At 45.3% G+C, this 18,260-nt stretch overlaps 1 protein-coding gene across 1 annotated transcript; it reads right to left on the bottom strand.

Annotated features, from left to right (window-relative positions):
- Nucleotides 1–2,295: 2,295 nt before the first annotated feature.
- On the bottom strand, nt 2,296–4,503 carry LOC147654492 (protein NYNRIN-like). The gene has a single exon (XM_086883807.1). The coding sequence runs from the start codon at nt 4,501–4,503 to the stop codon at nt 2,296–2,298; it is 2,208 nt and encodes a 735-aa protein (XP_086739933.1).
- Nucleotides 4,504–18,260: the final 13,757 nt, after the last annotated feature.

Raw genomic sequence — 18,260 nt, forward strand, 5'->3', positions numbered from 1 at the left:
TCCACTTTTATTTACATGTACACAACGTTCTTCCTTAAGGGCAGCACAAAGGCCTCCTTGTCGTAAAAATAATAGATTTAATCCCCTTCTATTTTGTAAGGCCACTTCAGCCAGTGAGTCTAGGGAGTCTGTGAGATCCTTTATAGATTTATCAATTCTTCTTAAATCCTCATCTACTGAAATTCTAAGCTCTCTGAGTCCCTGGTGCTGATTTACTAAAGATGCTACACCTGTTCCTAATCCAGCCCCTCCTATGCCTAACAATACAGCTACTGTTAGTGCTGTGAGGGGTTCTCGCTTCACTAAATGATGTTCTGGGTTTTGATATTGTGTATACACATATTCTTCAGAATGATAAATAATTCTGGGAACTATTATGACCTGTATGCAGAATTCATAAGTTTCATTAAAGGCTGTTATAGAAACACATGGGGTTACTCCTAAAGTGTTACAAACCCATTTAGTATTAGGTGCTGGAATCAGCCACTGAGCTGGCTTGCGAGGGTCATTAATCAGTATTTTTGTTTGGCATAAGTAATTCTTATCTAGGGGCACATTTCCCACACATTTCCCTTTTCCAGTGACTCGAGATAATGTTATTCCTGGAGTATTTTCCCTTCCTGATTGCCATAAGCAAGCAGCAGGATTGGTACCATTCACTCTTTTTGGTTCTGCTATGGAGCCTATGGCCTCATAAAAGGGTGGATTAATGTTATAACATAACCAACATTCTCTAGTTAAATTTGGATGTGTATCATTTAATACTTTAAAGGTAGCTTGCAGAATTTTCCAAAGAGCTTTGTTTCCATATTCTTGGGGTGTCTCTACTGTGGTTAATACTTGGGTGTTATTTTCTAATTTTTCTGAATGGTTATTCTGATCCCTTACTTTAGGGTCTTCTACTCCCCACACCACTGGATTTGGTCCAACAGATCCCAAGTCATGGGGAACTACCTCTTTCTTTATGAGTATATGCACCCCCCGATCCCTTCCGGGTTCCCATACTCTGAGACCCCAGGTTCTTCCCAATAACCACCCAGGATCTTGGGATTGTGTAATATTTATATAGTGAAATTTGCAAGTTCCAATATATGTTATCTCCCCTGAGGGGCCTATCCAGGGCTTTACACATCCGTGTGGACCCCGTTCAACCTTTAGATACTTATCTGGGTTTTGTACTTTCCATCCCATGGAAATTGTCTCACAGCCCCAATATCTACAGTAAAATTCTCCGGGATAATTACAATACCCTCTGCCTGGATTAGAAGCTGGGCACATGTATAGTACCTTATGCCCAGGTGGGAAATAATTAATACCCTTCCACTTAATGAGAGAGTCTAGTGTAACTTGAAAGCTAGGGGCTCCAGAGGTAATTTGTGATAGAATAATAACCTGGTCCTCCCATCGGGTTAAGGACCAATTAAAGGGTTCATGAGTCTTACTTGTACAAATGTTAAATGTGCTAATTAAAATTATAAATATTACTGACCTTTTTAATGAGCATTGGCTTCCCTTGCTATAATAGAGGCTTTTCTTTTGTAAAATACCAATTTGGGCTTCCCATAAATTATTTTGCTGGGTTGTCTCATTCCCATTCTTGTGGCATTTCCAGGACCATGACCTTTTGGTCCCATGTATTTTGGAGTGTTTCCCTCCACAGTTTATTACTCCTCTGCCTCTCCCGTCGTCGACCCGGTTGCCTCGGGCCACGGGGTGTACCATCTTCTCGGCAGCAAGAGTATTCTTCAGGAGGGAGATTACTCTTTTTTTTATTCTTTCTTTGTATATATTTTTCCCAACTTCTATGTTTTACTAAAGGGGTATCACACCTCAATTCCTGGAGCCACCGTCTGCATGACCCAGCTACTATATTTATTACAAAAGGTGCAGGTTCGTTTGGATGGTAACAATAATACAAGGAATTGACTCCTTTTGAGTAAATGGCCCACCACTTTTCTGATCCTTTCTCAAATTCCCCTGCCTGTGTTTTGGTTCTTAAGGCCCAATCGGTGAGTCTCCTCTGGGCAATGTAGCAAAATCTACACACCCCTCTCTGTGGGTAGCCTCTATGACAGTGGGTCCACCAATGTTCTTCACATACTATACTTTTAAAACAAACAAAAGGGTAACAATTCTGGCATACAGCACAACCTATTTTAACATTACTATTATATATTTCCTCCCTACTAGATGGGGGTATCTTATATTCTATATAAAAGCCTTTATGGAGTTTACTATTCATAAGTTTCTAAGCAGATTAATAATTTTCAGATTTTTTTTTTTTTTTTTTTTTTTTCAGGATATTTTAAGTCTCAGGTCCCCAGCCGGGCTAACCACTTCCCAGTTATTAGTTTTTGGTGGCTCCACAGGTCCCTTAATTCGACTGGCATGTGTCCATCCCTTCTCCGCAGTTCGGATTGCAGAATCAGTTGTTAGCAGGACTTGATACGGTCCTTCCCACTTTGGTGTTAGGGGGTTCTCTTTCCAACTTCTTATCAACACCCAATCTCCGGGTTGTACTTGGTGTAATATAAAATCCAATGGTGGTCTTTGAGCTAGCATTCCTTTTTCCCACAATGCCTTCTTATACTTCATTAATTTTATTAAGTACTTATTGATATACTGATCACTTACATTTGGATGTGTTTGAACTTCTTCTATATTATAAGGCATACCATATAACATCTCAAAAGGGGAAATTCCCAAATCTGCCCTTGGCTGAGTTCGAATATTCAGAAAGGCTAATGGAACACATTTGACCCATGATAGTTTTGTTTCCATTACTAGCTTAGTAAGTTGTTTTTTTATTTCTCCATTCATTCTTTCTACTCTCCTAGAACTTGGAGGGTGCCAAGGGGTGTGTTGTTCCCACTTTATTCCTAATGCCTCCGACACCTCCTGAGTTATTTTTGATGTAAAATGGGGACTTTTGTCAGAGTCTATTGTCTCTGGTACCCCATATCTGGAAATTATTTCTTCCAATAACACCTTTACAACTGTTCGTGAAGTTTCCCTAGATGTAGGGAAAGCTTTTACAAAATGGGTGAGATGATCCACTAGGACCAGGAGATATTTAAGTCTCCCTACCTTTGGTAGTTCTGCAAAGTCAATCTGAATATTTGCAAAAGGTCTTTTTGCTAAGGGTCTCCCTCCATAAGGTAATTTTCTGAGATTCTTTCTATTTGTTTTTAAACATGGGAGGCAGCTTCTAGTAATTTGCTTAGCTAAGTCTCGAATACCTGTGCTCATATACTTTGCTGCAAAATAATCGATTAGTCCTTGTGCTCCCCAATGTGTCCTTTGATGCATTTTTTCTAATATTCTCTGAGCTATGGCTTTTGGTAGTACTTCTCGGCCATCTGGAAGGAACCATCTCCCCTCTGAGTTTTCTATCGCTCCTGTCTCTGGGAGTTTTAATCTCTCTTCCTCAGTAAATTTACTTCTTAAATCACTATCCTTATGTTCCATAATTTCTTCATGCCCCCCTTTTTCTTTTAGGACCATTGTCCGTAATGCCACCCGTTTTGCCTCCTGATCTGCGGCATTATTTCCCCTACTCCTCAAGTCCATTCCCGTCTGATGTCCTTTCAAATGAACCACTGCCAACTTTTTGGGCCCTCTCAGGGCTTTTAATACTGCAGTTATGAGTTTTTGATGGACTAAATCTTTCCCTTGGGAATTTATTAAACCTCTTTCTTCCCACAGTTTACCAAACGTATGCACCACTCCATAACTATATCTGGAATCTGTATATATTGTCCCCTCCTTTCCTTCTAATAATTCCAATGCCCTTAATACTGCATACAATTCACAAGCTTGGGCTGACCAAGATTTGTCTAATGGACCTGATTCTAGGACTTGCAAATCAGGTCCTCGTACAATGGCATAGCCTGTTTTCCTCTTTCCTTCTATTACTCTGGAGGACCCATCCACAAACAACTTTTCTCCGCTTTCTAATTCCTCTGCTTCCAAATGAGGTCTAATTTTGGTTTGTTCCTCAATTGTAGTTATACAGTCATGTGTCAGGGATTCGCCTTCGGGTTCTCCATACAAAAATGCAGCCGGATTTTGTAAAGTGGTGGTTTCTAATATTAAGTTTGGGGCCTCAACTAAAATTCCTTCATATTTTAGAAGTCTAGCATCTGAAATCCACTTATCCGCCTTTTGTTGTAACACACCCCGAATATTATGGGGGAACATTACCTTCAAATTGCTATTAAAGGTGATTTTCCTAGCTTCCTCCACCAGCAGGGCACATCCTGCTACTGCTTGCAAACAAGTTGGCCAGCCCTTACTCACGGGGTCCAAGATCTTTGATAGATACCCTATCGGCTTCTTTCTCCCTGCCCACTCCCGAGTCAAAACTCCGAAGGCAATTCCATCTTCCACATTTACAAACAAATAAAAAGGTCTCCTTAAATCTGGGAGACTCAAGACAGGAGCATGAATTAAACTTTCTTTTAGCTCCCGGAATTTTTCTGTATCTTCTAAACTCCATTTCATTAATCCCTCTTGTGTCAATTTATGATATAAAAATGTAACTTTGCTACTATAATTTTCAATCCACTGTCTACAGTATCCTGTTAATCCCAAGATTTGACGTATCTGTCTTTTATTTTTTGGAATTGGTAATGATAAAATTCCTTGTACTCTTTCAGGATCTATCTTTTTTTTTTCCTTCTTTAAGGTAATGACCTAAATATCTTACCTCTTTTTCAACGAATTGGAGCTTTGCCTTGGATACTTTCAATCCCTTTAAACCCAGAAAATTTAACAACTTAATACTCTCTCTCTTTACGTCTTCTTCCTCTTTCCCAGCTAAAAGCAAGCCATCCACATATTGTATCAAGGTCACTCTTGGGTCTATCTGATAATCCTGTAAAATCTGTTCTAATGCTTGCCCAAATAAATTGGGGGATTCGGTGAATCCCTGGGGTAATACCGTCCATCTCAGTTGTTGTCTCCTCCCCGTATCTGGATCTTCCCATTCAAAAGCGAAATAATCTCGACTAGCCTCATCAAGAGGACAGGCCCAGAATGCATCTTTTAAATCTATAACACTGTACCACAAACTGTCAGGCCCCAACTTACTTAATAACGTGTACGAATTTGCAACTACGGGGAACCGTGCTACTGTGCGTTTGTTAATTTCTCTTAAATCTTGTACCAAACGTTATGTCCCATCTGGCTTCTTTACTGGCAGTATGGGTGTGTTAAAAGGTGACATACATGGTTCTAATAGTCCCTTGCTTAACAATCTGTCAATTTCTGGTTTCAACCCTCTTCGTCCCTCAGGTGACAAGGGATATTGTTTTATTCTGACTGGAATTTCTGGGTTTTTAATAGTAACCGAGAATGGGGTTATCTTCAGCTGTCCCACACTCTCAGGTGTATACCACACTTCTGGGTTTATTTTTTCTTCATCTTCTATTCTTAAAGGACATAATCTTATTTTCCACTCCTTATCAACTACATCTAAATGTATTCCCAATTCAATAATTAAATCTCGTCCCAACAAATTATAATCTGCTTCTGGTACTAATAAAAAAATTTCCCACCCCAATTTTTGACTCTGATTCTATTATCACATCTTTAATAACCCCCACTTCAAAGGGTTCCCCCTTTGCTCCCACTACCGTGGCAGTTTCTTTAGATATACTACATCCTGTAGGTAAAAACTGAATGGTTGATCTCTCAGCTCCAGTATCCACCAAGAATGTTATTTCTTGGTGCTGGGGACCCACTTTTAGCTTTATCAAGGGCTCTTTAGGGTGGTCTTGGGTCCCTAAAAAAAAGAGCCCCTGACCTCCCTAGTCTTCTTTGAACATCTTTTCATCCTGGATCCTTACCCTACATTCTCTTTTAAAATGTCCTTTCTTTCCACAGTAAAAACAAGTTTTAGCGTTTTGTTTTTCTTTTGAATCTCTCATTGGTCTCTGTTGTTTCCCTTTCCAGGTTTGATCCCTACTCTCTCTTACAGCAGCCGCCATCATTTTAGTCTGCCTCTTCTGAGCCTCCTCTTCTCTTCTAACATACACTTTTTGTGCTTCTCTCAAAAGTTCATCCAAACTTCTATCTTGCCACCCATCCAATTTTTCTATCTTCCTCCAAATATCCTCCCAGGCTTTTGCCACAAATTGTGCTTTAAGCAGTGCTTGTCCCAGTTGGGTATCTGGATCCATTCCAGAATATAATTGAAAATTCTTTCTTAGTCTTTCTAACCATTCTGTAGGAGTTTCATCCTTCTTTTGCCTCTCATTAAATGCTTTATTAATATTATGACCCCTTGGGACTGCCTCCCTAATTCCCTGAATTATAATAGTTCTTAAATCCTGCATGTGTACTCTATGGGCTGGATTCTGATGATCCCAATGGGGATTTTGAAAGGGGCCATTTTACATCTGCCAGTGGTCCCTGGGCATGCTGAGCATCCCAGATGCGCATTCCTTCCCTTCTAATCATGTTTCTCTCTTCTGCCGTAAATAAAATACTCAAAATAGATTGTAATTCTTCCCAGGTGTATATATTAGGTCCTAAGAATTGATCAACTCTTTCTGCAACCCCCAATGGATCTTCCAATAAATGCCCCATCTCCTTTTTAAAATCTCTGACATCCCCCGAACTAAGGGGGACAGATATAAATCCTATTCCAGCTTGGGGGCCACCCATTGGCATCTCTCTCAATGGGAATAGGTTCTCCTGTCTCCTTCTGAATCTATTCCTGGTAATAGGCCCCACCTCTGGCATGTCTAAATCCTCCTCCTCGGGATTCGGAGGGGGAGGGGCTCGTGGTGGTGGTGGTGGTGGTACAAATGGAGGGGGGGAGATTATCAAAGCATCTTCTTTTCGAGGTTTCTTTTTCTTTCCCTTCCCCTCCCCCGAATTCTCTGTCAACCTAAATATAAAAGCCTCAGGATTTACTACCCGGATCTCTGCATAAGCACTTTCCTCTGGGTTAAAGGGAATCTTTGTTCTTACCCATGAATTTAATTTTTGTTTAACCCAATCTTCAGTTGATCCAAATACAGGCCAAAATACATTCCTTGAAATTTCCTTTCCTCCCTGTATTTCTACACAATAATGAATCATTTTTGCCTTATCCTTATTTTCTGTTCCTGGGAAATGCTCCCAATTCTCTAATATAAAACCCAACGGACTATCTCTAGGTACGGGTGGAAGTTTAATAGATACAGGGTGCTTGCTTCTCCCCTGCCCCATTCTTCCGGAGTGCCTTCAATCACACAGCCGCTTTCGCTTCCCCTTGTTTGTGGCCCACGCCCTCGCGGGCTAATGGGAACCGCACTACTGAAGGGCCCGAACTCGCTTGGGGAATCCGTCGACCAGTCCCCCTCTCACACACACCCCACTCGCCACAATCCGGGATCCCGACCCCGACCGAACGGTTCCCGTAATACTCACGCGTCCTGCGTCTTCGTCCGGACTCTGTGCACAGATTTTAAGGGGTCGACCGGTCTCCCTTTTGCTTATTGCTTAGATCTTTTAGGTTCGTCGGTGCAACTGAGGCAGGAACCGGTCCTCCGGACCGCTAAATATTAAAGCGGGGGCGCCCACCGGTGGTGCCGAGTATCCGTCCTGCAGATTGCATCCGAGTCACGGGACCAAATTTGTTATGAATACACTAGAAAGAAATATATAAGGAAAGGTTTTATTAATTATAGCAAGCCAGCAATAAGCAAAGTCGGCGCCGGGCGGCAGGGAGGAGGAGGAAAAACCTCTTCCCACGGAGCTGCCGCGCTTCCCGCTTCCGTGTTTGTCCTTTTATTCGTTTCGGCCTCCTGATGATGTGGCTTTCCTCTGGCGTTTCTGCACATGCGTCTCTGGTCATTAGATGATCTTTCTCTGCCCTCTTGTGGTCGTAGAAGGGAGGCTCCAAGTCTTCCTCACTCCTACTCCACTGACCTTTTCTCACTGTTTCTCTCTCAAGGTTTATCTTGTCCTAGTGTTCCAGGAATTTCTGCTAGTCTGTTATTAATTATGCCAGCTTCAGCAAGTTAGTGGCCTTCAGCCCCTTCTCTACTTTATATCTAAAGTACAATTTCGCAAAGCATTCTATCATATCTATATATTTAGGCGAACAAAAGAGTTTCTATCTATCACAGAGAGCTGCCTCAGGCAGTTCTCAGGCCTGTTCCCATGGTTTCTAGAAGTCACTTTCTCCTGCCAACTGCTCTAGTGTTAAATTAGGTTTGTTGGCATCTTTCATATATGATGCGTCTGCCAATTGCTTAAAATGTTTCTTCCACTGCCTTTCCCACAGCATATATTCTGATGGGGAGAGAAGACAGTTCATAATATTTTTAATGTCATGGGACACCATGACATGGGCTGCAAAGGTGGCTTCCAGTAAGTGTTTAAAAAAATGAGAGCCTTGACTATGCTCCTCAGTGGCTGCACAGCACCTGCAAATCCCTGTAGTCTAGGGACTCCCATACATTTATGAGTGCCCCTGCCCTGTTCTTCTTATATACCACAGGGAAAGCTAATATTGTTTTAGACAGGGCTGAGTCTCCTGCCCGCGTGGCTTCCCTTTGTACCTCGGCCCAGTGGTCTTCACATTCAGATTCTGAATATGAGGGCTCACTGCTCTCATCTCCTGGTGGGGATGGGGGGGCTCTTGATGACAGTGCATGGCTGTTTCCGGCAACCGGTACTGGCTTGCTTGTGAGCATCTGAAGAAGCCAAGATGGCTTCCTTCCGGTTGCCGCCATTCTGACTTCCAGTCCTCATGTTGGGAGGACTGGAGGTTGGAGTGACATCGGGAGTGGAGCTCTGGTAGGAAGGGGCATGACTGGGGTCCACAACGGGGAGGAGTTTCCCGGTGGATGGGGAAGGGCCTAACGCGGTTACACCCAACGACGCAGTGGAAAGGGAGGAGGAGCAGGGCGTGGCAGGAAGAGAAGGGGTAGAGGCGGGAAAGTGGCCATTTTGAGGTACAAGGGCAGGAAAACTGGCGTGTGAGGGAGACAAGACGGCAGGGCTGGCCATGTTGCCAGCGCCATCTTTAGCATTATCATGAACCGTGGGGGATATAACTGGGTATGTAAGCATAGGGAGGAAGGTAGAGGAAAGACCCAGAAGGGCATGGCCAGTACCATCCTGGCAAGGGTAGAGAGGAGGTGGGAGGGTGTTAGAGAGACGGAAGCAACCCTGTGCCTGGTGGCTACGTCCAGCCACCAACTGCCCCTCAGATAAGGAAGAGGGTTTAAGGACACTCGGAGAGGTTAATGGGGATGGGGGTTTTAACTGGGGATTCCAAACACCCTCAACATTTTTCCCCTCTTTCTCAAATGAAAGAATAATAGTTTGAAACAAAGGAAAAAGCTTAGCAACAAAAAAATCTCCATCCGCTTGAACCATGTACAACTTTCTCTCCACATTGTCCCAAAAATCTCCCAACTAAACAGAATTAGAATCAACTTTAAAATGCTTAAAAATCTAATGAATAGATCTCTCCAATTCCTCTTTTGAAAACTTAAAATTTCCCGCATTAAGGGTGCCCACAACTTGGAGGTAAAAATCTCTCTCAAGAGGGCTCAGCTTGGGTCTAGAAAACTGATTCCCTATCCTTTTCACTCCCCACCCAGCAGCGAAATGCAAACTGAAATAAGAAAGGCCAAAAAAACCCTTGAGAGTATAAATTTACAACTTTTCTTCGGCCGATGCCAATGGAGCCAATGGAAAGGTGGTGGGCAGGTGGTCATCTGGTGGCCGGTCCTCAGGGGCTCTTCTGTCTTCTGTCTTCTTGGCCCCAGATGCTCAACGAGGGTCCCAGTCGCAGCCCTTCGGATTGCCTCTTGCTAGAATGCGAGAGGTTCTCCTCAAGGGGTGGCAGCTCCAACAGCAACACACTCTGCAGTTAAAACTGCAGGCGGACGCTTCTTCCGGGGCTCTTCAGATGCCCCATGTTGGGCGTCACCTGCCGTGATGGGGTCGATGGCAGGGAGTGCCACGACTACTCTGAAGAAGCTGTCCTGAAAAGGACAGCTCAGGGGCACAGGCACGTCCCTTGCCCGGCGAGTGATCTCAGCTCAGCGGCAGCTTGCAGACGACGCGGAGAGAGCGATTAGAGCGCTGTATGGCATTCCACCAAGAAATGGCCTTTATTATAACACAGTCCTCAGTGAAGGGAGCCAGTGACAGCAGCTCTCTTCAACTGGGGAAAAACCACAGTATATATAGGGAAGGAGAGGGGCGGGGGAAACTTAGATACAAGTAGCAGGGTGGAATGACAATGCACCAATGGGGTGCAACAGTTTAACAGAAAACAGGAAAGGGTGTCTGGGAGATACATTTCTCTCACTATGAGGGGAAGTGCCTGGCCTAGTATGAAGCTTTCCAGGGGAGTGCCAGCACTCATCTGTTTGCCAGTTCCTTGCCCCCCACACTAGCAGTAGTTCAAAGTGATCATTGAATTGACAGGATAATCTCCTAGCCTTTGGAGAAGGCTATTGAGCAAAACAAACCTTTGGCAGAGGCCTGTAATTATCTAGTCTAAATTAAATCTTGATGAAAAGCAATGCTTCTCTTAAAATCGAGGTCATGAGAAAGAAGGAAAACTTCTCCCTTGTTGAAACGATGATGGATCAGTTACCAAGCTGTTCTGCTCTTCTCAGGGGTGTCTCTCACAGCTCCCCTTTGGAACGTGTTTGATGGAGAGATGTGGCCATATACCCGTGCATCCTGCCTGGACCAACTTCCTCTCTTGGCAGCCCTTTGTCTCTGGACCAGGGGCAAAGGCTTTCCCCACTGCCTGATGCTGCTGCTTCTCACTCTGCTCACCTCACTCCCTAGCTGTTTGGGCTCACCTGTTTTACAGTAAAGAAATGGGTGCTTCAGGCTGTGCAGAGGCTGGCTCTGCCCACTGTGTATGAGCGCTTTACTGGCGGGGCGGGGTAACACAGATGTGGCTCTACTCCTGCTGGGGACGGAGATGGAGATGGAGGAGGCCTTTGTAGTGGCAGGGGTGTGCGGTGCCTCACGGTGTTCCTGGCGCTGCTGCAAGTGGGGTGGGGCCGCCGGGGCTCTCCACACAGCTCCGGACTCCAACTCCCTTTTCCATTTTCTCGACATTTGGGGAGCTGGAGCATGGCTTTAGTTTCTCTTTCCGCAGTGCAGGCAGCATCCCGGAAGGGTGCAGGCTGAGCCAGCACGGCAATGCTGCTTCCAGGCACAGGCTGCTGCTGACACGGCTGGCCGGCCCAGCTCCAGCCAGAATGCTACACGCCTGCTTCTTCCCCTGCTCTTGCCCCTCCCCGCCGCCATCTGCTGGTGGTTTGGGCATCCCTCTGGAGAAGGGGATCACACAGGACCCCAAGCTCTTCTGTCTAACTGTTATAAACCCATATTGTGATATTGGCTTTTCGCAAGTATTAAGATGAACGTTATATGTTATATGCTTTTGCTATGTCTTTTTCTCCTGCTAGCAAGCTTAGGTATAGGTCGAGAAGAATTCTGAATGTTAGAGCGAGGTCCTGACTGTTACAAAACAAGATAACTTCCAGTGGACAAGATGATGGGGTCCAGACTGTTATCAGCACTGACCGCCTGCAGAGGAAGGAACCCCAGCCCAAATACAATTATGAAAAGAAGGAATCAAGCTTCTACGATACATGCTCTAAAAAGATGGCTCCAAGGAGTGGCTATGCAAACTAGTTCTTGGAAAAGATGGAATATGCATTAAACTTCTACAGCAAAAATAGATAAAAGGAACATTCCAAAGACACCAGGTGTGGTCTTGGCAGAGAGACAGGCACCTGACCCTTTTTTACCCTTTGATTTCTTATCATTGTCTCCTAAAGGTCTTTTTGTTTATATTAAACCTTTTATAATTTATAAAGCGAGTGAACCTCATTTTTCACATCCCCCACCTCCCCTGTTCCTCCGGCTGTGAAGACCTTTACCCTGCTGGTCCTGGTGGCTGTGCCTTGCTCATGGCCTGCTCTGCTGGCTCCTGTGGAGACTGGCACAGGAGTCCTCCCTTCCCAACTCTGTAGCATCAAACATCCTGTCGGAGCACCACTTGGATTCACGGGCGTTCCAAAACATATTTGTTTCTTTCCTAAGTTGCCAGTCAAACCTCTTGCTTACCTCATTGATGTCTTACATCCTATGCATGTCTTTTTGTCTAGTTCAATTTCTGAAGAGCAACTTTTAAACTTCTGCATACTGGAGGGAAGTGGAGTCTAACCCCACCAATTTTTTGTTTGTTTCTTTTTTTACTTCCTCTTCTTCAGTTGTGAAAGTACAACGCAGAGTACTCTCTTTGCATGCTGAAGTGTGGCTACTATTTAAACCTTTATGTACCTGTCCTTTAATTTTCTTGTATCAGGCCACTTCCTATTAGTGTAGCTCTGTATTTTGAATTAAAAACTGTTGGGTGATTGGGCTGATTGCAGGTTTTTGTTTGTAATTTGTTTCTGCAAAAGCATCCACATATGGTGGGTTTAGTGCTAGCTAAAATCACCAGTGTACCTACTACAAGAATGTACTCATTTCCTGCTGCGAGATACAAATCTCGGAGGAAGGCAAAAGAGGCTCAGAACTTAAAAGGTATGAAGAAAACTATTAACAAAATTAAAGAATAATAAGAATCAAATTAAAACCTTCTCCTTCCTTCCCCACAATCTCCTTGCTTTTCTACAGACAACGTAGAGAAAAAAACCAAGGATTTTCAATCAGTTACTACTCTACAATAGTCTTTCATCAGTTCCTATATAAAGGGAAGTTTCTCTTTCCATGCCATAGAGACTTCTCCACAAGAAAGAGTTATCCTGTGTCTTCAACTTCACAGTTGTAAAAAACAAGGTCCATTCTCCTAATAAATTTTAAAAGGTTTAATATAAACAAAAAGACAACAGGAGACAAAGATAATAAAGCAAAGGGTTGAAATGTCTGGGTGCTTGGCTCTCTGCCAAGAACACACATGGTGTCTTGGAAACACCCTTTATTTATTGTGCCACGTGGACTTTCATGCATATGTAAATTTTTTCAGGAAATGTTTTACATAGCCACTCCTTAGATCCGCCTTTTTAGAGGATGCTTATTTCTTAGTTTTGTGGTTTTATCTTCTCTCTTATTATCTTTTCATTTGGGCCTAGGCTTCTTCTTTCACAGGAAGTAAACATTGACAGCAGTGTTGAGTAGCCTGGGCCTCATTCTTCTGTTCACTAGAGGTTATCTTTCCTGTTGAAGTAAGACCTAAATCTAACATCCAAAATTCTTCTGACCTATGCTTAAATTCTAGCTTATAAGAGGAGAAAAAGAAAATTACATAGCAAAAGCTATTCTAACATTATACATATAACATTCATCTTAATACTTGCAAAAAGCCAATAGCACAATATATATTTATTACACAGTCAATTCGTCGCCCAAGGAAAGGAAAGTCTGTTTGCAGTATCAAAGTCCCTCCCATGTCTTGCTACTTTCCCAAACTGCTTTCATGGGCCATGTCACCTTTTGGGGTACTATTTCAAGGATGAGCTGCTCTATCATAAAAAAACAAAAGTTCTTTTATCTCTGGGAACAGAGGCTTCACTGCTTTTCTCCCTGGGGCAATGTTTCTCATCTCTCTAAAGCTCAAGAGCTCCCGCAGAGAGCAGTAACAACAGGTAGCAGCACAAGGAAGCCTCTTGCGGTTACCTTCTCTGAGATCCGGAGTCTCGGCTTCTGCTTTTCTTGCTCTTAAAGCAAGCGGAAAGCTTTTGCACTGCGTCTGGCGAGGAGAACGTGTGACAGGACAACGTATGTTTGTGCAGCCTGGCCCTGCCACTGACGCAAGCACGGATTTGCAGCACCCTATGCCACCCATGGTGTGACAGGTTTCTGTGCTGCGCATGTCATTTCTCTGCATCTGGGAGTGAAAGGGAAAGCGCAATTGTTGTCGCAGAGAGCAGCAGCAGCAGGGAGCAGCAGAAGGAAGTCGTGGCCGTACTTGTTCCACACGACAACTAGCGACTAATCAGCAAGAGTGCGACTGGCAGCTACGTTCCACTTGCAGTCTGAATGTCTAGCGCGACAGATGCCTGTTAAACACCTTATTCGCTTGCCCGCAGCGCTCGCTCTTTCCACCGCCCGCTCGCGGACCGGCACAGTCCCACAGACACGCTTGGTTCAATTGCCGGTTGCCAAAAGCTCGGGAAAGCAGCTTCTGCCGAAGGATGTTCGCCTCTTGCGGTTACCTTCTCCGAGCTGCGGAGTCGCGGTGCCTGCATTTCTTGCTCTTAATGCAAGGTAAAAGGTTTGCACTACATCTGGCGAGGAGAACGTGTGACAGGACAGCACATGTTTGTGCAGCTTACCTCTGCCACTGACACAAGCACGGATTTGCAGCACCCTATGCCACCCATGGTGTGACAGCTTTCTGTGCTGCACAGGGCTTTCTCTGCGTCTGGCAGTAAAAGGGAAAGTGCAATTGTTGTCGCAGAGAGCAGCAGCAGCAGCAGCGAGCAGCAGAAGGAAGTCGTGGCCGTACTTGTTCCACACGACAACTAGCGACTAATCAGCAAGAGTGCGACTGGCAGCTACGTTCCACTTGCAGTCTGAATGTCTAGCGCGACAGATGCCTGTTAAACACCTTATTCGCTTGCCCGCAGCGCTCGCTCTTTCCACCGCCCGCTCGCGGACCGGCACAGTCCCACAGACACGCTTGGTTCAATTACCGGTTGCCAAAAGCTCGGGAAAGCAGCTTCTGCCGAAGGATGTTCGCCTCTTGCGGTTACCTTCTCCGAGCTGCGGAGTCGCGGTGCCTGCATTTCTTGCTCTTAATGCAAGGTAAAAGGTTTGCACTACATCTGGCGAGGAGAACGTGTGACAGGACAGCACATGTTTGTGCAGCTTACCTCTGCCACTGACACAAGCACGGATTTGCAACACCCTATGCCACCCATGGTGTGACAGCTTTCTGTGCTGCGCATGTCATTTCTCTGCATCTGGGAGTGAAAGGGAAAGCGCAATTGTTGTCGCAGAGAGCAGCAGCAGCAGGGAGCAGCAGAAGGAAGTCGTGGCCGTACTTGTTCCACACGACAACTAGCGACTAATCAGCAAGAGTGCGACTGGCAGCTACGTTCTACTTGCAGTCTGAATGTCTCGCGCTACAGATGCCTGTTAAACACCTTATTCGCTTGCCCGCAGCGCTCGCTCTTTCCACCGCCCGCTCGCTAACCGGCACCGTCCCACAGACACACTTGGTTCAATTGCCGGCTGCCAAGATCTCCGGAAAGCAGCTTCTGCCGAAGGATGTTCGCCTTCTGCGGTTACCTTCTCCGAACTGCGGAGTCGCGGTGCCTGCATTTCATGCTCTTAATGCAAGCGGAAAGCTTTTGCACTGCGTCTGGCGAGGAGAACGTGTGACAGGACAACGTATGTTTGTGCAGCTTACCTCTGCCACTGACACAAGCACGGATTTGCAGCACCCTATGACACCCATGGTGTGTCACAAGTTCACCTCGCCAGATGCAGTGCAAACGCTTTCCGCTTGCGTTAAGACCAAGAAAGGCAGAAGGGGCGACTCCGCAGTTCGGAGAAGGTAGCCGCAGGAGGCGAACATCCTTCGGCAGAAGCTGCTTTCCCGAGTTTTTGGCAACCGGCAATTGAACCAAGCGTGTCTGTGGGACTGTGCCGGTCAGCGAGCGGGCGGTGGAAAGAGCGAGCGCTGCGGGCAAGCGAATAAGGTGTTTAACAGGCATCTGGCGCACGAAACTTTCAGACTGCATGTGGAACGTAGGTGCCACCCGCACGCTTGCTGATTAGTCGCTAGTTGTCGTGTGGAACAGGTACGACCACGACTTCCTTCTGTTGCTTTCTACTGCTGCTGCTCTCTGCGACAACAATTGCACTTTCCCTTTCACTCCCAGGCGCAAGAAAGCCCTGTGCAGCACAGAAAGCTGTCACTCCATGGGTGGCATAGGGTGCTGCAAATCCGTGCTTGCGTCAGTGGCAGAGGTAAGCTGCACAAACATACGTTGTCCTGTCACACGTTCTCCTCGCCAGACGCAGTGCAAAAGCTTTCCGCTTGCATTAAGAGCAAGAAAGGCAGAAGGCGCGACTCCGCAGTTCGGAGAAGGTAACCGCAGAAGGCGAACATCCTTCGGCAGAAGCTGCTTTCCGGAGATCTTGGCAACCGGCTAAAGTACCATATGTGTCTGAAGGAGAGTGCCGGTCATGGTGCGGGCGGTGGAAAGTGCGAGCGCTGCGGGCAAGCGAATAAGGTGTTTAACAGGCATCTGTCGCGCTAGACATTCAGAATGCAAGTGGAACGTAGGTGCCACTCGCACGCTTGCTGATTAGTCGCTAGTTGTCGTGTGGAACAAGTACGACCACGACTTCCTTCTGCTGCTCCCTACTGCTGCTGCTGCTCTCTGCGACAACAATTGCACTTTCCCTTTTACTGCCAGACGCAGAGAAAGCCCTGTGCAGCACAGAAAGCTGTCACACCATGGGTGGCATAGGGTGCTGCAAATCCGTGCTTGTGTCAGTGGCAGAGGTAAGCTGCACAAACATGTGCTGTCCTGTCACACGTTCTCCTCGCCAGATGTAGTGCAAACCTTTTACCTTGCATTAAGAGCAAGAAATGCAGGCACCGCGACTCCGCAGCTCGGAGAAGGTAACCGCAAGAGGCGAACATCCTTCGGCAGAAGCTGCTTTCCCGAGCTTTTGGCAACCGGCAATTGAACCAAGCGTGTCTGTGGGACTGTGCCGGTCCGCGAGCGGGCGGTGGAAAGAGCGAGCGCTGCGGGCAAGCGAATAAGGTGTTTAACAGGCATCTGTCGCGCTAGACATTCAGACTGCAAGTGGAACGTAGCTGCCAGTCGCACTCTTGCTGATTAGTCGCTAGTTGTCGTGTGGAACAAGTACGGCCACGACTTCCTTCTGCTGCTCCCTGCTGCTGCTGCTCTCTGCGACAACAATTGCGCTTTCCCTTTCACTCCCAGATGCAGAGAAATGACATGCGCAGCACAGAAACCTGTCACACCATGGGTGGCATAGGGTGCTGCAAATCCGTGCTTGCGTCAGTGGCAGGGCCAGGCTGCACAAACATACGTTGTCCTGTCACACGTTCTCCTCGCCAGACGCAGTGCAAAAGCTTTCCGCTTGCTTTAAGGGCAAGAAAAGCAGAAGCCGAGACTCCGGATCTCAGAGAAGGTAACCGCAAGAGGCTTCCTTGTGCTGCTACCTGTTGTTACTGCTCTCTGCGGGAGCTCTTGAGCTTTAGAGAGATGAGAAACATTGCCCCAGGGAGAAAAGCAGTGAAGCCTCTGTTCCCAGAGATAAAAGAACTTTTGTTTTTTTATGATAGAGCAGCTCATCCTTGAAATAGTACCCCAAAAGGTGACATGGCCCATGAAAGCAGTTTGGGAAAGTTGCAAGACATGGGAGGGACTTTGATACTGCAAACAGACTTTCCTTTCCTTGGGCGACGAATTGACTGTGTAATAAATATATATTGTGCTATTGGCTTTTTGCAAGTATTAAGATGAATGTTATATGTATAATGTTAGAATAGCTTTTGCTATGTAATTTTCTTTTTCTCCTCTTATAAGCTAGAATTTAAGCATAGGTCAGAAGAATTTTGGATGTTAGATTTAGGTCTTACTTCAACAGGAAAGATAACCTCTAGTGAACAGAAGAATGAGGCCCAGGCTACTCAACACTGCTGTCAATGTTTACTTCCTGTGAAAGAAGAAGCCTAGGCCCAAATGAAAAGATAATAAGAGAGAAGATAAAACCACAAAACTAAGAAATAAGCATCCTCTAAAAAGGCGGATCTAAGGAGTGGCTATGTAAAACATTTCCTGAAAAAATTTACATATGCATGAAATAAAATATGCGTGGCACAATAAATAAAGGGTGTTTCCAAGACACCATGTGTGTTCTTGGCAGAGAGCCAAGCACCCAGCCATTTCAACCCTTTGCTTTATTATCTTTGTCTCCTGTTGTCTTTTTGTTTATATTAAACCTTTTAAAATTTATTAGGAGAATGGACCTTGTTTTTTACAACTGTGAAGTTGAAGACACAGGATAACTCTTTCTTGTGGAGAAGTCTCTATGGCATGGAAAGAGAAACTTCCCTTTATATAGGAACTGATGAAAGACTATTGTAGAGTAGTAACTGATTGAAAATCCTTGGTTTTTTTCTCTACGTTGTCTGTAGAAAAGCAAGGAGATTGTGGGGAAGGAAGGAGAAGGTTTTAATTTGATTCTTATTATTCTTTAATTTTGTTAATAGTTTTCTTCATACC

Source organism: Cyanistes caeruleus, chromosome 3 (assembly GCF_971803275.1).
Source record: "Cyanistes caeruleus chromosome 3, bCyaCae1.hap1.1, whole genome shotgun sequence".
NCBI classification, from domain to species: domain Eukaryota; kingdom Metazoa; phylum Chordata; class Aves; order Passeriformes; family Paridae; genus Cyanistes; species Cyanistes caeruleus.